Raw genomic sequence first — 17,870 nt, forward strand, 5'->3', positions numbered from 1 at the left:
GTGAACACGATGAATGCCTACGGCCTATGGCTTCGGTGCCGTGTTTCTGCCACAATGTTGTCAATGCCAACACGTGCAGCGCACATCTGTCACTACCGCCACATAGATTAAAGTACGACTGACGTGTCCACTATCCACTGTGCCTTTCCTTTGCTTTCCAAGGTCCGATTCCGTCGGTTTCATAGCTTAAAGCACGACTAAGGTGTCCACTGTCCCAGGGGGCCAGTTATGTGCCTTTCCTTTGCTTTCGAAGCTTAACGTCATTTGAAGGTGAAACTTGGGCCCACCGCGAAACTGGGTTTGCCTAGCGTAGTGATCCTTTTGCTTCGAAAATTAGCTTTCTGTCCTGGAAGCACAGATAACTATTCTGTTGGGTCTCGCAGCTTTTGCATAAAGGCACGCTGTGCTAGCTACTGTCACTTGCACTGTCATTTCTTGATGAGAAAGAAGACGCACAATATTGTTGTGGCATGTCCGTTTCTGTACCCACAGGATGGCTTGCCTTGGGACGAGCTCCTTGATTACTGCCGAGGCAGTCATTAGATGGCATTTTGGCTGCCAGCAATGCACAGGAGGGACAGTTGCTGTTTCACTGAAACTTCTTTCTGGGCGAGTCGGTGCATTCTGAACCTAAGAAATATCGCAGCCTTAGCACATGCATCCACAGAACAAGAAGAGAAATATGAGACAGAAACGCTAAATGGCTACTGAAATTTTATTGATGGAAGGCGAGCACCTTATAAAAGCGAGGAACAGGTGGCAAAAGAATGGGAGTGATACAAATGTGGATGATAACAGCATCGATGAATGCGCAAGCAAGCAAAATAAGAAAACCAATGCATACCAAAACACAGACAGACAAAAAAACTCAATCATTGGCCACTTCTCAAAAGTTGACTTCTGCAGCAAAGAACGATGAAGAGTGGTGCCAATGCACCTACTGCCATATTTCTTTATATGGTATGCTTCCAAGCTAACGTGCCGTCGGCACTTATATAGAGATTCTTGATCTCTCCCAGCCGAACCATGCACCCTTTGCACTTTTTAATGTGTGCTACCAAATGTGCATACTTGTCCTTTAAATCGCTTAAATTTTGGGCATGCTCCCCCAAACATTCATCAATGCACCGGCCAGTTTGGCTGACATGAACCACTCGTGTGGAACACTTGATGAACTAAGTGTCATGTTTTATCTGACGCAAGTACACTGATTTGGTTGCACCCATTAGTAAGTGCAAAGGATGCGTGGTTCGGTTGGGAGAGGTCTAGATTCTCGGTCACAGTGCCGACAAGACGGCGTGTCAGCTTGGAAGCGTACCGTGTAAGGCGGTAGATGCTTTAGCATGCCCTGTCTTTATTGCTCTTTGCTGCAGTAGTTGCCCCTTTAGGTCAACAACTGAGTTTTTTTCTCTGTGTTATGGTATGTATTGATCTTCTTATGTTGCTTGCCTGTGCTTACGTTCATTGATGCTGTTATCATCCCCAATGATATCACTCCCATTTGTTCCTCGCTGTTATAAAGTGTTGCTTCCATCAATAAAATTTCAGTTGACAGCCAGCGCTTGTGTCTCATATTTCTCCTCTTGTTCAGTGGATGCACGTGCTGGTGCAGCAGAAAGTCATTTCTGCATGTTGCAGGTACATAACCAGGATTGTTAACGCTTGTACATGTAACTTGTGTCTTTAATTCAGATTTTGCCATCTCCAGCCATGTGCTAACTTGCATTGTGGAGAAAAATTTCCATGAGGAATGCAAAAAAGACTCGCACAAACGCTATACGGGCACCTCCTGACTAGGTTAAAGCAACTACGCAGAATCCATAGCCCACTTGTTATGAAGGGGAAAGTTATGAGGAAGCAACTGAGGTCAAGTTTCCTGCTTGAACCTTGATCATTTCGGAAGCGCGGCTTTTTACTGGCTTCATTGCTGGTTTTTCAGGGCTGTGTTACTCAATTGGGACGTGTTTTCAGGATCAATATTGCCTTCTATTCTCTGTTCCTTGGTCTGGTGGTCTCTAATTTGGTGCTCCTAAATGTAGCATGTGTGGAAAAGACTGATAAGGTAGATGAGGATTTGGAATATGGAAGGTGGATGAACATTCTGGTGTTAGGTATGCCCCAAGGATTTTGGCAGGACTTCTGTACCACGTTTCCTCATATTCCATGTCGCCATGGATATAACAGTTGGTGAACTGCTTCCATGGAAAGATGTGTACACGTTGAACAGATAGCATTTTTTCACTGTCACTTTGTGCTTTGTCCTCTCAATCGATGTCTGTTTGTTTCTGTCATTTGTGTTTTATTCAGACTTTGCCATCAGCTGTTAGCGTTGACAAGATACACTGGCAGACTGCATCATTGCCCTCTCACTGTGCATGTCAGCGGTTTGAAAATCTCTGTATCACTGTTATAAAGTACAGTATGGAGAAAAGCCACTGATTGTTCTTTAATGACTGCAGGTGCAGGTGCACCCAGAAATCTCGATCTCGGAGGCCAAATGGAATTTCCTGCTGCAAAACCGCTCGGACGCAAAGTTCACTTTAGAAATGGCCCGAGTGGTCTGGTCACGGGAGGAGGCTGCTGCACGCAGCCTCACGGGCCAGGCATGCAGGAGCATGGCATGCTCAGTCAGAAAAATGCCTGCCACGCCGGAGAAGGTTGAGGCAGTTGCAAGTAAGCGCACTTTGGAAGTTGAAGTCCTACTGTGGGCTCTCTTATTCTTTCCTTTCCTAGCCCATCCTAACATATGTATATTTCTAAGTTGACTCCAAATTTAGGTTGACACCCCCCCACTCCCCCCCCCCTTCCCAGCCCACAGGTCTGACTTGCCAAAGAACATTCGCTGTAAATATAAGTCAGTAACTCACACCTCTTCCCCTTGCAGCTCTTCTGTCTAGTCTAATTCTCAGAATCGCCTGCCACGAACGTGTAGTAGTGCCTAGCTATAACACGTCTGGATGTGACTGCTTTGGGTTCCGCCTGCACGGCAGGGTGCAATGACCGCTCATTCTAGCGCCCATGCCATAATTCGAATTTTGCTTATTTCGGACAGTTTTCCGGTCCTCTTCGAGTTCGAATTAACGAGTTTTACTGTATTTTACTCTAAAGGCCATTATCATATGGTGCCACAGTTATTTGTGCGGAGCACTGAAAATTTTGGTGCCATTTACTGTAATTTTGTTGTGTTTGCTGATTACTTATTCCTAGGCCACATTTTCTGAAGAAGATGAAGTTGAGACCCAATTTGTGTTACCTGCGTTACTCTTTCAGACTGTCTGCAGAAATATGTTGCGCTGCATCCTGCTCCGGAGCCACCTGTTCACACCAGGGTTGGGGCGGCGCGAAAATATCTTCGCAGCTTCTTCACTGAAGCTGGTCGGCAGGGGAAGCGGGGCAAAGCGGAAAAAGCAAAATCCTCGCCTGCAGATGTGGAAGCCGTCCCGCCTTCCATCGCAGCCGTGCCGCCTTCTAGCGCAGCTGTATGACAGCACTTAGGCTGATTATATTACATAAATTTAAAATAAATGTGTTGCGAGCCCTGAACACCCATACTGGTGTGCTTCCTGTATTGCGCCTTCGTGTCACCTCAGGAACAATCACATCCAATGACTGAAGTGCAGCTGGCCAGTCCGTCACTGTTCCAGTGTACAGCTTGCCATTATCGGCATAGTGGCTTGCCATTATGCCGCTATAGTGGCTTGACATTATGCTGCCATAGTGGCTTCCCATTATTCTGCCATAGTGGCTTGCCATTATGCCGCCATAGTGGCTTGCCATTATGCCGCCATAGTGGCTTGCCATTATGCCGCCATAGCGTCTTGCCATTATGCCGCCATAGCGGCTTGCCATTATGCCGCCATAGCGGCTTGCCATTATGCCAGCATCCACCAGTTCCCACTACCATAATCCACCAAGATGGTGGTTTCCACTCATCCAGCATTGGCCAGATTTCTGACAGGGCATCGTCGCAACACAGCCGTCCTGCATTGCAGATACAGGCCTAAAGTACAAACGCTAGTGGGTAAATATTTTGGCTTCCAACCATAAAATAGCAGTAGGGAAACAAAACGTATGAAAAGAAAAACAAAATTACAGGGATGTCTGTACAGGTAACTGAGGGTACAAGCAATTTTGAAATCTGGGGAGATTGTCTATTTGCAGAAAGGCCTGGGGCAGGGAATTCTATTAGTTATTGTACTGGGGAAAAAGGAATATTTAAAACAGCTAATACGGGCCATCATGGGTGTAGCCAGGTAACTGTGAGAGCTTCTTACAGGGCGACACGAACGATGTTGCAAATAGAGGCTTGTGTTTAAGTTGAAGTGATTATTGCGCAAAAGATAACGAAATTTTAACCTGGCGATCTTCCTTCGTTTCGACAGTGAAGGAAGTTGTAATTCATGTAGCATGTCAGTCACGGAATCAGTATATCTATATTTTGACAGAATGAACCTAGCGGCCCTTGTTTGAACTTTTTCAATCTTATCCGTTTTATTTGTCTGATACGGATCCCATATGACGCTTGCATATTCCAGTGTCGGACGTACCAGCGCGAGATAGGTAGTTAGTTTTGCTTTTGTGGATGCAAGTTTCAGTTTTGTTTTAATGTACCACAATTTAGTTCCGGCTTTCTAAACATATGTTGTCAATATGTAAATTCCAACTTAGGTTTGGTTTGGTTTGGTTTGGTTTATGGGGTTTAACGTCCCAAAGCGACTAAGGCTATGAGAGACGCCGTAGTGGAGGGCTCCGGAAATTTCGACCACCTGGGGTTCTTTAACGTGCACTGACATCGCACAGTACACGGGCCTCAAGAATTTCTCCTCCAAATAAATTCTAGCCGCCGCGGCCGGGATCGAACCCGCGTCTTTTGGGTCAGCAGCCGAGCGCCATAGCCACTGAGCCACCGCGGCGGCAAAAAATTCCAACTTAGATTAGATGATATAGTGACACCTAAATACTTAAAGGAGTTAACACGTGTTGTATTTCGCCCATCTATTTCATAATCAAATGAAAATATATTTTTGGTTTTGTTTGTCAGTGTAATATATGATGTTTTTGCATAATTAATTTTCATTCTGGAAGCTGTACACCATTGATTAATGGAGTTCAACGCCAAATTTAATACGAGCAGGTCTTCTGGCTTTGATATAATTGAGTATATTAAACAATCATTCGCAAATAGCCGCAGTGTAATTTGAGGAGGAAGTGAGACTGCGATGTTATTAACATAGCATAAAAATAATATGGGCGCCAGCACAGACACCTGAGGGACACCAGAGGGTACAACCAGGACGTCAGATTTCGCACCGTCTACCTCCACGTACTGGGTTCTATTAGTAAGGTAAGCTTTAATCCAGCATACAATATCTCTGTTCATGCCTAAGTCAATGAGCCTATTAAGAAGTTCATCATGGGGTACACGGTCGAATGCTTTCGACATGTCTAGGCAAACTGCATCTACTTGATCCCTGTTGTTTAAAGCTTTTAGAAAATCATGCAGTCTTTCTACAAGTTGGGTAACAGTAGAGAGCTTCCGCCTGAAACCATGTTGATTGGGATTTAATTTGTTCTTGTCCTCAATGTATTTGGAAAAGCAGTTTGTCACGACGTGCTCAAGCATCTAGCAACAAGCGTAGGTGATAGGAATAGGTCTGTAATTGTCAGGAACGTGTTTGCTTCCAGATTTGTGTACTGGAACTATCCTAGCCTGCAGCCATTCATTTTGCAAGGAATGTTGCTTCAGTGATGCATTGAATATGATAATTAAATATTTTGCGATCCATTCCGTGTATCTTCTTAGGAACTCTTTAGGAACAGAATCAGGACCGGAAGACTTTTCTCTATCTAAATTAAGGAGGAGGGAAAATATTCCTTCATGCGAAAAGGTAATAGCGGGTGTGTCAGACGGCGGGGAGCACAATCCGCTTCTAGAATTCTTGGGAATAGAGTTAGAAGAGCTAAATACAGAATGAAAATACGGATTACACCTGTTAGCGATTTCTGATTGATCAGTAACAACACAACTATCCACTGTAATAAACTCCATTTTTTCTTTCGAGGGTGAAAGGTGACGCCAAAAACGCTGTGGGGATGTTTTCATAAATTGGGTGAGCTTTTCTGAAAAATACCTATCTTTCGCTATCAATAACTACTCTTTAAGTATCGAAGATAGGTGCGAAATTTCATTTTGATTCCTTACTCTGTTGCGTTTTCTCCGCTTTATCCTTCGCTTTAGCTGGATTATTTCACGATTTATCCAAGGGTTACGTTTCTTTATCGTTTTTTTACGTTGTGGAACAAACTTTTGTAGGCAGCACCTGATTATATATTTAAACCTCTCCCACAAAGTGTTGACGTCATCTTCTCTGTGGTAAGAATCCAAGGTCAACGGCGTCTCTCATAGCCTTAGTCGGTTTGGGACGTTAAACCCCATAAACCGACCGACCGACCGACCGACCGACCGACCGACCGACCGACCGACCGACCGACCGACCGACCGACCGACCGACCGACCGACCGACCGACCGACCGAGCGACCGAGCGACCGAGCGACCGAGCGACCGAGCGACCGAGCGACCGACCGACCGACCGACCGACCGACCGACCGACCGACCGACCGACCGACCGACCGACCGACCGACCGACCGACCGACCGACCGACCATTTCCAAGTAGTCTATGATGCTGACATCATCACAATTCGAAAAATCGTTAACAGAAATAGTTCGCCTTTTCGTTTTTTCCGGTGGTCTAAGCCGTTTGAAAGAAACTAAAACGAGGTTATGGTCAGAAAGCCCTTCCTTAACGGACACATCATATTCAGTTATTTTGCTGCTTACAAAAACCAAGCCAAATATTGATTCCGTACTTGCTCCAATCCTTGTTGCCCTTTTGACAATTTGTGTGAGATCATTATTAAAGGCAATGTCTAACATGACCTCACAGTGTTTAGCATCAGTTGTGCCTGCATCAAGTGACTCCCAAGATATACTCGGCAAATTTAAATCACCGGCAATGATTACACTTACGTTTCCAGGTTCATTATTTAAAACGTATTCTTGTAACGCTTCAAGAAATGTAATAGGGGCACTGGGGGGTCGATATACTGCGGCAATAACACAAGAAGAAACACCAAATTTTATCCGGTACCAGATGCTCTCCGTGCTAGGGCAATCCTTCATAAGAACAAATTCGATTCCTTCTTTAAAAAAAAGCGCCACACCACCACCGCGCGCGTCAGGATCCTTACGTATCATTCGATACGTAGGTGGTACTATCTCACTATCAGTTATTTCAGGACGCAACCATGTTTCTGTTGCTGCAATGACGACTGGCTGGTAAAGCATCATAACGTATTCTAGCTCAGTAGTTTGATTCAGGAGACTGCGTGCATTCAAATTTATCAATGTAAAATTTCTTTCTTCTGTCCCAAACTGTAATTCGTTTTTATTATCAGTAGCAAGCGTGCGTTATGCCCTCACGCGGCAGTGATTATCGTCATCCCAGAAAAATTCCTCTTTATCAATAAAAAGCCTGTCATGCGCAGTTTATGTATCTCGACTAAATTTTCAAATACGGAGAACCAAGAAAATGGTACTGTAACTTCAGATAAACCTCAACAACATCCACGCGATTTCAGTTCTGAAGAACGCTTGGTTTTTTGTAAACCTTGGCCCAAGTTAGCTGGGACGCCCTGTACACTCCCCACTAGCCGAGCTCCATGTGGCGCCAGTTTCTGACGACAATCGCACCAAAAATAAATTACCGACGATTATGTTACTTCCTAATCCGAAATTTGAGCGCAGCAAAAAGCTGTTTCACCTTTTCGATAGATTGAGCCAAAGAAATCGAGCAACACATGTATGCGCTATCACAGAGTTTTTTTTTTATTTTTCACACGTATTCCTTTAACAAAGATTCCACTAACAGTTCTTGACAGTCATGAATGAAGATTTGTGGTCGGAGAAATAGACTGATATATGTTCGACTTGGTACACCAATGCTTGATTCTCAAAGACGAGATCTATACAAGTGCCTCGCGAGGTTGTCACAGCCGTGGGACGCGTTACGAGCGAGAGGAACGGGATGTTCTCCCGCATAAGTGTTAGGAAATTGCTGTTTGTCTTTATGTCAACATTAAAGTCCCCCACTACTAACATCGGTGTGGATCGATGGACGGTTAATGCGAGTTGCAGGAAGTGCACGACGTCTTTCGTGAGTGCGGTAGGGGCGAAGTAGGCAGCTACTACCAGCAAGCCGTTGGGCAACTTTGCGGCGCACAGTTCGCCAAGTTCATGTGACGTGCCAAACATTTCGACTGGTATTGAAGAGAGACCTGTGCGCAAGTAGATAGCGACTCCCGCCGCTCTGTTGTGGTCTCTGCGAGCACCACAGCAGTATAGGAAATCTATGATTTCGAGAGGCTCTTCGGGATCCATCCAGGTTTCAGCAAAGCAAAGTACAGAGGAATGGCGCAGAATGTGATCGTGGTGTACGTCCTTGGCATGTGCGGCAAGGGAGCGTACGTTAAGAATGTGGTTGTGAATGATGAATCAAGTGCTGGCAGCGAATGACGCGTCCATTGGCTGTCTGCGTGTGTTACTGATGTGTGGTTAACATGTTAAGCTTCGCCTGTAAGAGTGGAACGCGACAGCGTCTTGCAACGCTGCCAGGGAGTCCACAGAACGCCATCGCCAATTAGGCTGTACGCCTTGCTGGACGGTAAATTTATTTTTTGAGGAAAGGAAATGTATCTCTCTCGCATATCTGGGTGGACACCTGCACCTCGCCGTAAGGGGAAGGGGGAAGATGGGAGTGAACGAAGACGCCGTATTAGCTAGACGCGCCTTTGTTCATTCCAAACCATTCAGCTGGCATTACGGAGTGGCTAGCGTGCTCGTATCGCACTCCGGAGACCCTGGTTCGATTCCCCAACTCGACCAATTTCGTTCTCGGTTTTATAGATTTATGCGGTCTAACTAGAAAGGTTAATTAGGCTATTTCATATTTACATTATTGCATTTCTATCCATCGTGTTCTGTCATTAACCTGTCAATTGTTGGAAGTGTCTAGGATGTTCGACACAACGTATATGAAACGAGCAGCGTCTTACTGAGTGGGGAAGTGCGTGGTGGTGGTGGGAACGCGGCTTCGTACTTATCTGTTTTTTTTTCAGCAGCGTCTCCTTCCGCGGACGCTGTTGTCGCTGCGGCGCGCGTCTTTCTTTTCTTTTCTTCTGACCTCTTCATTCTCCTCTATATTAATTAGGCTAATTGATTAATTAAGCAATTAACTAAACTCAGTCCAACTTAGTTGCAGCATCACTATACGATCCCTTTGATTGGTTGCATGGTTACTAGCCAAAGTACAATTGGCCCCATTTGAAATTCGCGCACTGTGACGTCACGAGAATTTCGACCAATTGAAACGCATGACATTGGGGGCGGAGCTGGTTACGAGGCCGACGCCGACGCCGACGCCGACGACGACGCGAAACCCAGGAACGGACGCCAAAGAGCTGCGCTCTAAAATTGTGACGCAACCATTTGCTGTCACAATGTTGCCGTCACAAAAAGGAATTTCTTTTTATTCGAGAGGTCTGCCATGAGGCATACTGTAAGTTGAGAAAAGGGGAGTGGAATGTAGGATATAGAAAGTTAAAAGAAGGGGTGGAGACCAGTTTCCGCGAGGTTGTCGCATAAGCTGCTGGTGAACTGACTGTTCATAGTCCACTTCACATAACCACCTTCGCGGTTCCACCGCAGGCCCACCTCCCTGAGGAGCCGTTTTCTAATAGGAGCCGTCGCTGGGCAAGTCCACAACAGGTGCCGCACATCACAAGTGGCCGGTGCAACTCCGCAATGAGGGCACCTGTCAGTTGCTGACAGATCTTTATCACGCCACCGATGACCGACAGATGGGGTCAGAGCCGCCCCTGCACGAATCCGGCGCACTGCTACCTCCTCCTGCCGAGTAAGACTACGGGGTAGAGGGTGCTAACACGGAGGAATTAGAGCGCGTGTTCGCTGGCGCAGAGCTTGTGAATCGGAGACATGGGACAGGAACGGATCTGGGGGAAGAGGGGAAGGTGGCGGGTGGTCTTTTGGTGTCAATATAACTCATAGCATCTGTTTGAATGTTATGTGGATCGTGAGCATGACCGCGAATGAAGTGTATGCGCACAGGAAATGGGTACTTTGCGCACAGCCGATGAATTGATTGCGCAATCTGGAATGTGCGTCGGAGTTGGTGTAAAGATGAACTGCATTGAACGTGGGAACAACCGGATGGGAAGCAATGGCATTGTAAATCGCTTGAAGTTCCAATGCCAGGGGGGGGGGGGGGGGGGTGCATGTCGCGCGATAATTGAGATGCGTATGAGAGGGACTATGCACAGTATTAACTCCCCGCTCTGCAGTATGAGATGCATCGGTGTACAATATGCATGCACCCTTCAGGCAGATACGCGGCTGATTTCGACGGGCAAACAGTGGGGTGATGGTCTGTGAGCTGACAGTACGATCACGGTGGGAGGGTCTTTAAACAATGAAGTTGTCTAGACTGTTTGCGAACCCTGTTTGCCACCCGCTGGTCGATGAGTTCACTGAGAGTATTAAGTTGGGCGAACTCCTCAAGCACGGGTATGGGTGTTAAACGGGGCAGATATGTTATGGCGCACATAGCCTCACTATTGATAGCTTCACGGGTGTCCCACTGTCTGCGAGTGAGACGTTCATAGGAATTCTCGTTGCATATACCTTCCACGTGCTACGCAAGTTGGAGGCCAGCTTGCGTCAGGCACTCGAACCGACGACAGATGCGCTTGTAATTGTGCGCTTGCCCAAATGTTCGTATCGAATTTTTTCAGCAACCGTTCGTCATAGGCGCACGTGTATACATCGGTGGTGTCATAAATCGCGCCACCGGAAACGGCGCAGACAGTAAAGCGCACTTCCTGCGGCTCGCTATTAAACCGCCGGAGTTCACTGAGGCCGTTTGCGTGTGTGCTCGTGCAATGAACAGTGAACAGCCAACGTCTGCAGCTTCGACATAAAAGAACTTTTATGCATCTAAAAACATGACGCGTAAACAATGCTCCCAGGTATAGCAACGCTTTCGCATTCCCACGCGTAATCGGTCTTAAATGTCCCTGGCGAATTTTTTCGAGGTCGAAAGCCTTAGCAGCTCATTCAAACAAACCAGCTGAACAACGAAATTTCATGAAGAGGGTGAAAGCATCGCACGAATATGACGGTTCTTTCGAATGCGGGTCTCCAACCACCTCTAAGGAGAGAAGGTGCTGCTATACTTTCGCGTGCTGCCCACTTTTCCGCATTAGCATGGAATTCCGCAGTGCCACATTATGAATTCCGGAATGTTTTCCAGTCAACACAGTAAATTGAAGCAGAACGTTTACTTGGAATTTTTGTGTACAACTACTGTTTTGTTAACTATTGTGTTCTGGAGTTATTTCAAATTTTGTATGCAGAAGTGAATTTGCGCTGTAATTTATTCTGTGACCACTGCTGCCTTCTCCCAGCCCACAGGCACTTTTCAAGCTGTCATAAAACGGGTTCTTCGCCTGGGGGCCTTCAACCACGAGTTGAAAATAAACGAACTGAACTGAATTGAATTCCCACTGTGGGTTCTGTCCACAAATGAAATCATTGTTCAAGAAAGCGAACGAGCGAACTCAATAGATATTTGATCCCTAGTTTACGAAGCCAATTCCTTAAAGCAATTTAAGCGCTCTACGGCCCACAATTTTACGTGTGTATAGTATACGTATGCATGCACATAGTGAGCAGTTCCCCTTCTTCACTGTTGTAGCAGCGGCTTCGGGCTGGGCTCGGGCAGGGCCCCACGTCGACCTTCGCTGGCCTGGCCGAGGTCAGGAAAACGGTGATTTAGCGTACCTGGGCCAGGCCCGGGACGGGCTTTGAACCTATGGCCGGGACTTGGCTTAGCATGAAAATGAAGCCCGTACAATTCTCTATGCCATATCTCATGTTCCGGCTACCGAGCGCATGACTCGGTTAGGAGGACAGGCAACCACTGTTTTAGGTAGCTACTGGCGGAATTGACGAGACACGCTAGGGAGGACACAAAACTGCGATGCCAAGTTACTGCCAAGGTTAACGACCGTTAATTGCGCTGAAGACACATGAAATACAGGGACGAAATAGGCTGACCAACTCGCCCAACTAGTTGTCTTGTTCAACTATTGCAGTCACGAAGCACTTTGTATGACACGACGAACCGCTTTCACCAACTCTCAGTGGTGCGTTACGCTATCTGGCCAATTATTTACCGAAGAAACGACAGCTACCCCCCGGGAAGCTATCCGAATATCTATACTGAGCTTACCTGCTATGAGCTCTCGCAGCTCATTTAAGGCATCTTGTTTCAATTTGGCTGTTTCTCCCAGCTCACGCTTTGCCACATCAAGCAAGTCCATTGAGCCTTGATGCGACATTTCTCCGCCTGCATCCAAAATTATTTGGTGAGGCCTGTGGTTTGAAGAACAGGTTATGACTCGTGTCACACAAAGTAGGTGCACTGCATCCGCGCTACGCAAATGTCACTCTGTATTTTAGGAAGCGGAATCTTCCTATTAAGACTAACTTTCTTTGACGTCACCTCTTCAAATAGTAATCCACAGTCGTTTTGTACGACCGTGCTGCAAACATCTGGGAAAACTATGCCGCAGAATATTATCTCCTCGAGTAGTTCCATTTGAGTGCATTTGCTTTGTTAATATGATTCTCCAATTTACATTCATGGGTGTCTTGTACCGAAAACTATTCTACTCCGCAGTTCAGAGTGCATTGTCGACGCTATTACATTTTTATAGTTTATTAATCCGTTGAATGCTATGTGGCATTGCGTAAGAAAGTAAGCAACAGGGTCTATCTCCCGATACGCACACAGGATAGCAGGAAAAAATACAAGCAGGAAAATTAAAAACCACTAAAGGCTAGTTCAACCCATGTTAAATGTAATCAACACAAATAAATAGAATGCCTTAGTTGCCTTAGGGGCTTAGAGGCCTAGGTTGCCTATGAGCCATAAAACAAAAACAAAGTAGGAATGAGAAGAGGGCTATAAGGACCCAGACTCGAAGTACGAGTGGGTAGAAAAACTTGTATCAGAAACAGAATTGAACAGAAATGCGCAGCTCAAAGCGTCGACATATATAAATGAAGGCGAAAGGGATCAACGTGTATTATAGGCATGCTCGAAAGGGTACTTTCCATATCCAGGTACTGACTACGTTGATGGCTGCGTGTATAAACATTATGTTTTCCCGTTTTCTTCCAGGCTTCTTCTTCCAGGCTACCAAGTGCATTTGTTCTATATGTGCTATGTTTGTTGCTGCACTTTTCGCTTTATCTCTTGAGTGAAATTGGTCTCTACGTTTTTCGAAACATGGATCTTCAGTTCTCTTTTCATCGTCAACGAACAAGGGCGGCTGTTCCCATGAACTTCTTTTCGTGTGCCTCTTACTTGACTGGCTGTTTCCTGACCACTAACACCGCAGCTGTTCTATAGGTGATTAGCATTCTAAAGCAATGAACTCGTGGACCATAACAAACCTCAAAGTCAAGTTTCACTTCTCGCTCCCACTTCTCTCCAATTCGAACTTGCTTCTGCCTTCAGCCCCTGTCAGCTTTTGGCTCTCCTTTACAGTGTGACATTAGAAAAGAACCGTGAAATGAGTGCAAGGAAAATGATATGGCATCAGCATCTGCGTAAAATAACCTATATTCTGTAGACCGTGCGGAATCAACTGCAACACAGGTGATCTCACTGCGCAGCGGTGTAGCCATTTAACCTACAGTGCACTCAGGTATATGCGACTGCCAAGAGCACTTCAAGTAAACATGCAAAAGATAAAGCGCCATTGACCCATTGCTTCCAAGAGAAGGCAAACTAAATAACGCGTAGAAATGCAACCTCAGTGCTGGTAACAAATCTCTCCAAACAAACAATGCATGTATACGCCGCGGGAATCTGAGCACTGCCTGATGTGGTAATAAACTTCCACTGCGAAGAAGAAAAAAATGGCCCAACTAAATTTTGCAAGCGGACAGAGCCTTCATAATTCTCACACTGATGTCTTTGAAATCACACCACAAATCTTTAACTTGGTTACGTGTTGGCTATGGAACTCACGAGCGTACATAAAGGTGCAAAATATTTCATACACACTCTGAGCGCATGCACATAAGCGAAACTGACTTTTCTTGTGCACATGTACTAGTATTTTAAATATCTTGTTCTTTGTGAAAATTGCACTTCGCATTTCCGCTACAGGCAACCTCTCCACTTGGATTTGATCGTAATTTTTGACAGCCTTTAACTTTTCTTTGCAAAGAAATTGTACCTCGCGTTACCTAAAAATTGCTTTTGTCGACAGAACTTGCCTCTTTCGTCGCACCAGCTTTAAGTCACCCGCAGCTCGGCCAGCTGACAAAGGAAAAGAGTGCGCAGTTAAGCCATCCTGTCGGTTCGCCGTTCGAGGGGTTCGCGTGCGCCCAGATTGCTAAATTGAGAGCGCCTGCAGCTGTCGAAAGCATGCACTGGACAGTTCAGGTCACTTCCGCAAGGTGCGCGGCCGTCCGTGGCCGCGTTGTGTCAACCAGATGTGAAAAGCAATACAAACACCTACTTCATGTGTTTGTTGCAACTGAAATATATTTCGAGCAAACGTAGACATCATATGTGAGTAGAAATGAAGCAAAGGAAACAACTACACCGCGCCCAAAAATACTACTGCCTCTAGAACCTAACCTCGCAGAGAATAAGTGCTCTATAAAGTTGATGGGAATCCCCAAGGCAGGACCTAACTTAGCAAAATGTATTTGTAATGAGACACGCAAACTTATTTTTGCATGCTTTAAGGAATGCACGTTGAAAATACAACTAACGAGATGTGTTATCCAGGCTATACAAACTTCCAAGCATGCGCTACAGCTTCGGTACAAAAAAAAAAAATTCAGTTTCGAGTCAGCGCTCGTCTTTGTGTCCTCTTGCTTCGTCCGTCGTTTTGTTCGCGCTGTACCCTCCCACGATGAGAACGAAGCGAATATTCATTAGTTAGGAACAACGCACTTCTAAACATATCACATGGCGTTCTATAGTCGTATTCCACCCAATTAACATACCGCTGTATTACATAGATCGGACCGCTTAGTTTAGAAATATGCACCTGCGTGGACACGTGATTAAAATGAATAAATATAAGGAAAGAGGATCTTGCATTTAGTGAGCGTAGGGTAGGTTTGTTCTCTCCGTGGTGGTTAAGCACGCTTTAATGTTAAATACCTTCCGTCATCACGTGGTCAAAAAAGCGGGCGGAAATAGGCTGATGCTAGCCTTTTCCAAGCATCGATGATTGCATTAGCCAGGCGTCAATATCACTTAGAACTAGACAGCGTTCTACTTGCATTCGAGATTGTGAACACAGCCGTGATTTCAAATATTAGTTTCTTTTTTTCAACGCATCTTATTAAACCGGGTATGTAGCCTATACTTGTCAGAAATGCAAGACTGCACTGAATAAGCTGTTGTCCTGTCTAATTATTACTGTCATTCTTCGTTTCTGTGTTTCGCTGTACCATCTGCAACAATGACAGGAACTGTCTAAGTTCAAATGCAGAATTCAAACAGCAATAGCGCTTTCATGAAGTACGAGTATTAGTATATGATTACCGACTTCCGTGCACAGCCGAGGGCCATTAACATTTGACAGTTAACATGATGAGTTGACCTATTACTTTACTCTTTTATTGCGGCAGTGGGGTGACCTTGTATACGAAATACTGTGCAGTGCTTCCCACTTTTGATCACACGAGATTCACAGCGTATTAGCATAGAATGGAGACTAATCATTCTAAGGCAGTGAGATCAACGAGAATGACGCCTTAGGTAGCGAAGGAAGCAGTCGCACCCTGTTCGTTTGTAAAGCGAACAAGAACATATGTACAACGCAAGGGCACAAAAGCGCACTATGATGACAGAAATGGTCGCGACATCACACTGCTATGCCAGCTTGTTTCCTCTTCCTGAAAAGCTGCGAAGCTGGAGACCATTCGCTCACGCGCAACAAGCGACTCAGCAGGCCAGTGCTACGAAAGTCTGGAATACGCCTGGATAAGACGGTTTGTCGTAATCATCGCTCATTTGAGACGGACATTTGCATGCTGGCGCCACCGAAGTGCTTCTCAGTCCTCGGGAGTGATTTGTGCTGCCATATGAGCCACCAGATAAATAAAACCATATAACACTACACTGTTGGAACTGGAGGCTGCTCAAAGCACTGCTGTATGCAGCAGGTGTGTGAAAAGGTGAATTCCGCAATGCAGAAATAACAATCGCTGCCAAAAAAAAGCAATCGTTCTATCACACCCCCCTTGCCTAAAAAAACATAACGCACCAAAAACCCCGCACCTACCGAAAAATGATTTAACAGCCAAAAACATACAACGGCCTCAATATCACCCGCTGCACGCAGTCCACTACATTTTGAAAATAATTGCTGGCGGTCTCACTGCCTCAGTGAATGACCGCTTTCTAATGTCATACGGCAGTGAAAGTGTCCTAGCTTCATTTTTAAGATTCTTTTAGTGGCATTTCACGCAGCTGTTGCAGAATTCGTTTAAGAGTGACAGGCCAAAAGAAGTAAACAAGTCTTCTAGTGCACATTCCAGATACACATACCTGTACGTCCTGGAGGTAGAAGCTCGATGAGCGTTAATCGGTGGCGCAGAGAGGAGATCATGGATTAAGGACGAGTAGGAGGCGGCATTCAGCGTCAGAATAGCATCCCGCGGGCGGCACGACTGCCCAAAACGAATAGGGTATTGAAGAAGAAAAATTTATTTAATTTCTCATGATGTGAGAGGCCCCATTACGAGCTCATTTACAAGTAGCACAGTTTATCATCCCAATATTGGAAATGTATTGGTAAAGGCCTGTCCTACAAAAAGCCAGTGTGCAACCATCCATTTATAATACTGGCCCCATTACCTGTGCTGCTTGGGTTTGCACTATTGTTTTCAGCCTCCGCGTACATGTAAGCTTTATCGCATGTGCTCCACCATGACCAGCTTGACTTTACTGGCAAAGTGGTCGCTAGAGTCCCCAGCACGGATCGATGAGCACGAAGAATTCTTGTCTTTCTTATTTCGGCAAATCAATTGCTCGATTTGGGCAATCGCATGTAATCGGTAGTTGAAAGAGTGTCTTATTACTTAACTTACATTTTGGAGGACAGCTAAGCAAGGAACCATACTCAAGAAAACTTTGCGCAGTTTAACACAAGACGGAGGGAGAAACACGCACACACGAGCGCAAACTTGCAGCTGTATTCATGATGGAATCACTGGGTGCGAACAAGCAAAACACTGAGAAGATACCATAGGACAGGCGCCTTTTTTACAACTAGTTTAATGGGAAGGCAGCAAACACTTAAATATGTTCTGTTGCATTCTGTAGCAACTGTATTCTCGGAAACGGTACATCGCCTTAAGAAGCAGGAAGGGCGCAAGCGTACCATATCCAGCGCAACACATGTGGGAGAACATTGGTACAGCAAATATAGCATCAGTGATAGGCACAAGCCAATTCATACCGGAACTCAGCGGAAATGCCCAGAAACCAGGAACAAGGAAGCGGGTTATGGATCGAGAAGAAAATCAAGTTCTTTTTTGAGAAGTGCTACCCATGCTTTACTCACGCAGCCTTCTGTAGTAGATATATCTCGAAAGCCTTCACAATTTTCCGCGCCAGCCCATAGGAAGCTCTCCCGATAACAACCGTACAACAGAGAGGGCGGCACAGTTGTTTCTTCTTATTCCTGTCAAT

At 45.6% G+C, this 17,870-nt stretch overlaps 1 protein-coding gene across 1 annotated transcript in view; it reads right to left on the bottom strand.

Annotated features, from left to right (window-relative positions):
- The window catches only part of LOC149345918 (retinaldehyde-binding protein 1-like), a 69,038-nt gene extending 56,579 nt beyond the window's left edge, over positions 1-12,459 (bottom strand). Inside the window, exon 1 of the mRNA XM_089541222.1 lies at positions 12,369-12,459. Coding sequence (XP_089397348.1) covers positions 12,369-12,459 — 91 coding nt within the window. The remainder of the gene's footprint in view (positions 1-12,368) is intronic.
- Positions 12,460-17,870: the final 5,411 nt, after the last annotated feature.

This window comes from Amblyomma mixtum, chromosome 4 (assembly GCF_055824585.1).
Source record: "Amblyomma mixtum isolate Tamu chromosome 4, ASM5582458v1, whole genome shotgun sequence".
Lineage (NCBI taxonomy): Eukaryota > Metazoa > Arthropoda > Arachnida > Ixodida > Ixodidae > Amblyomma > Amblyomma mixtum.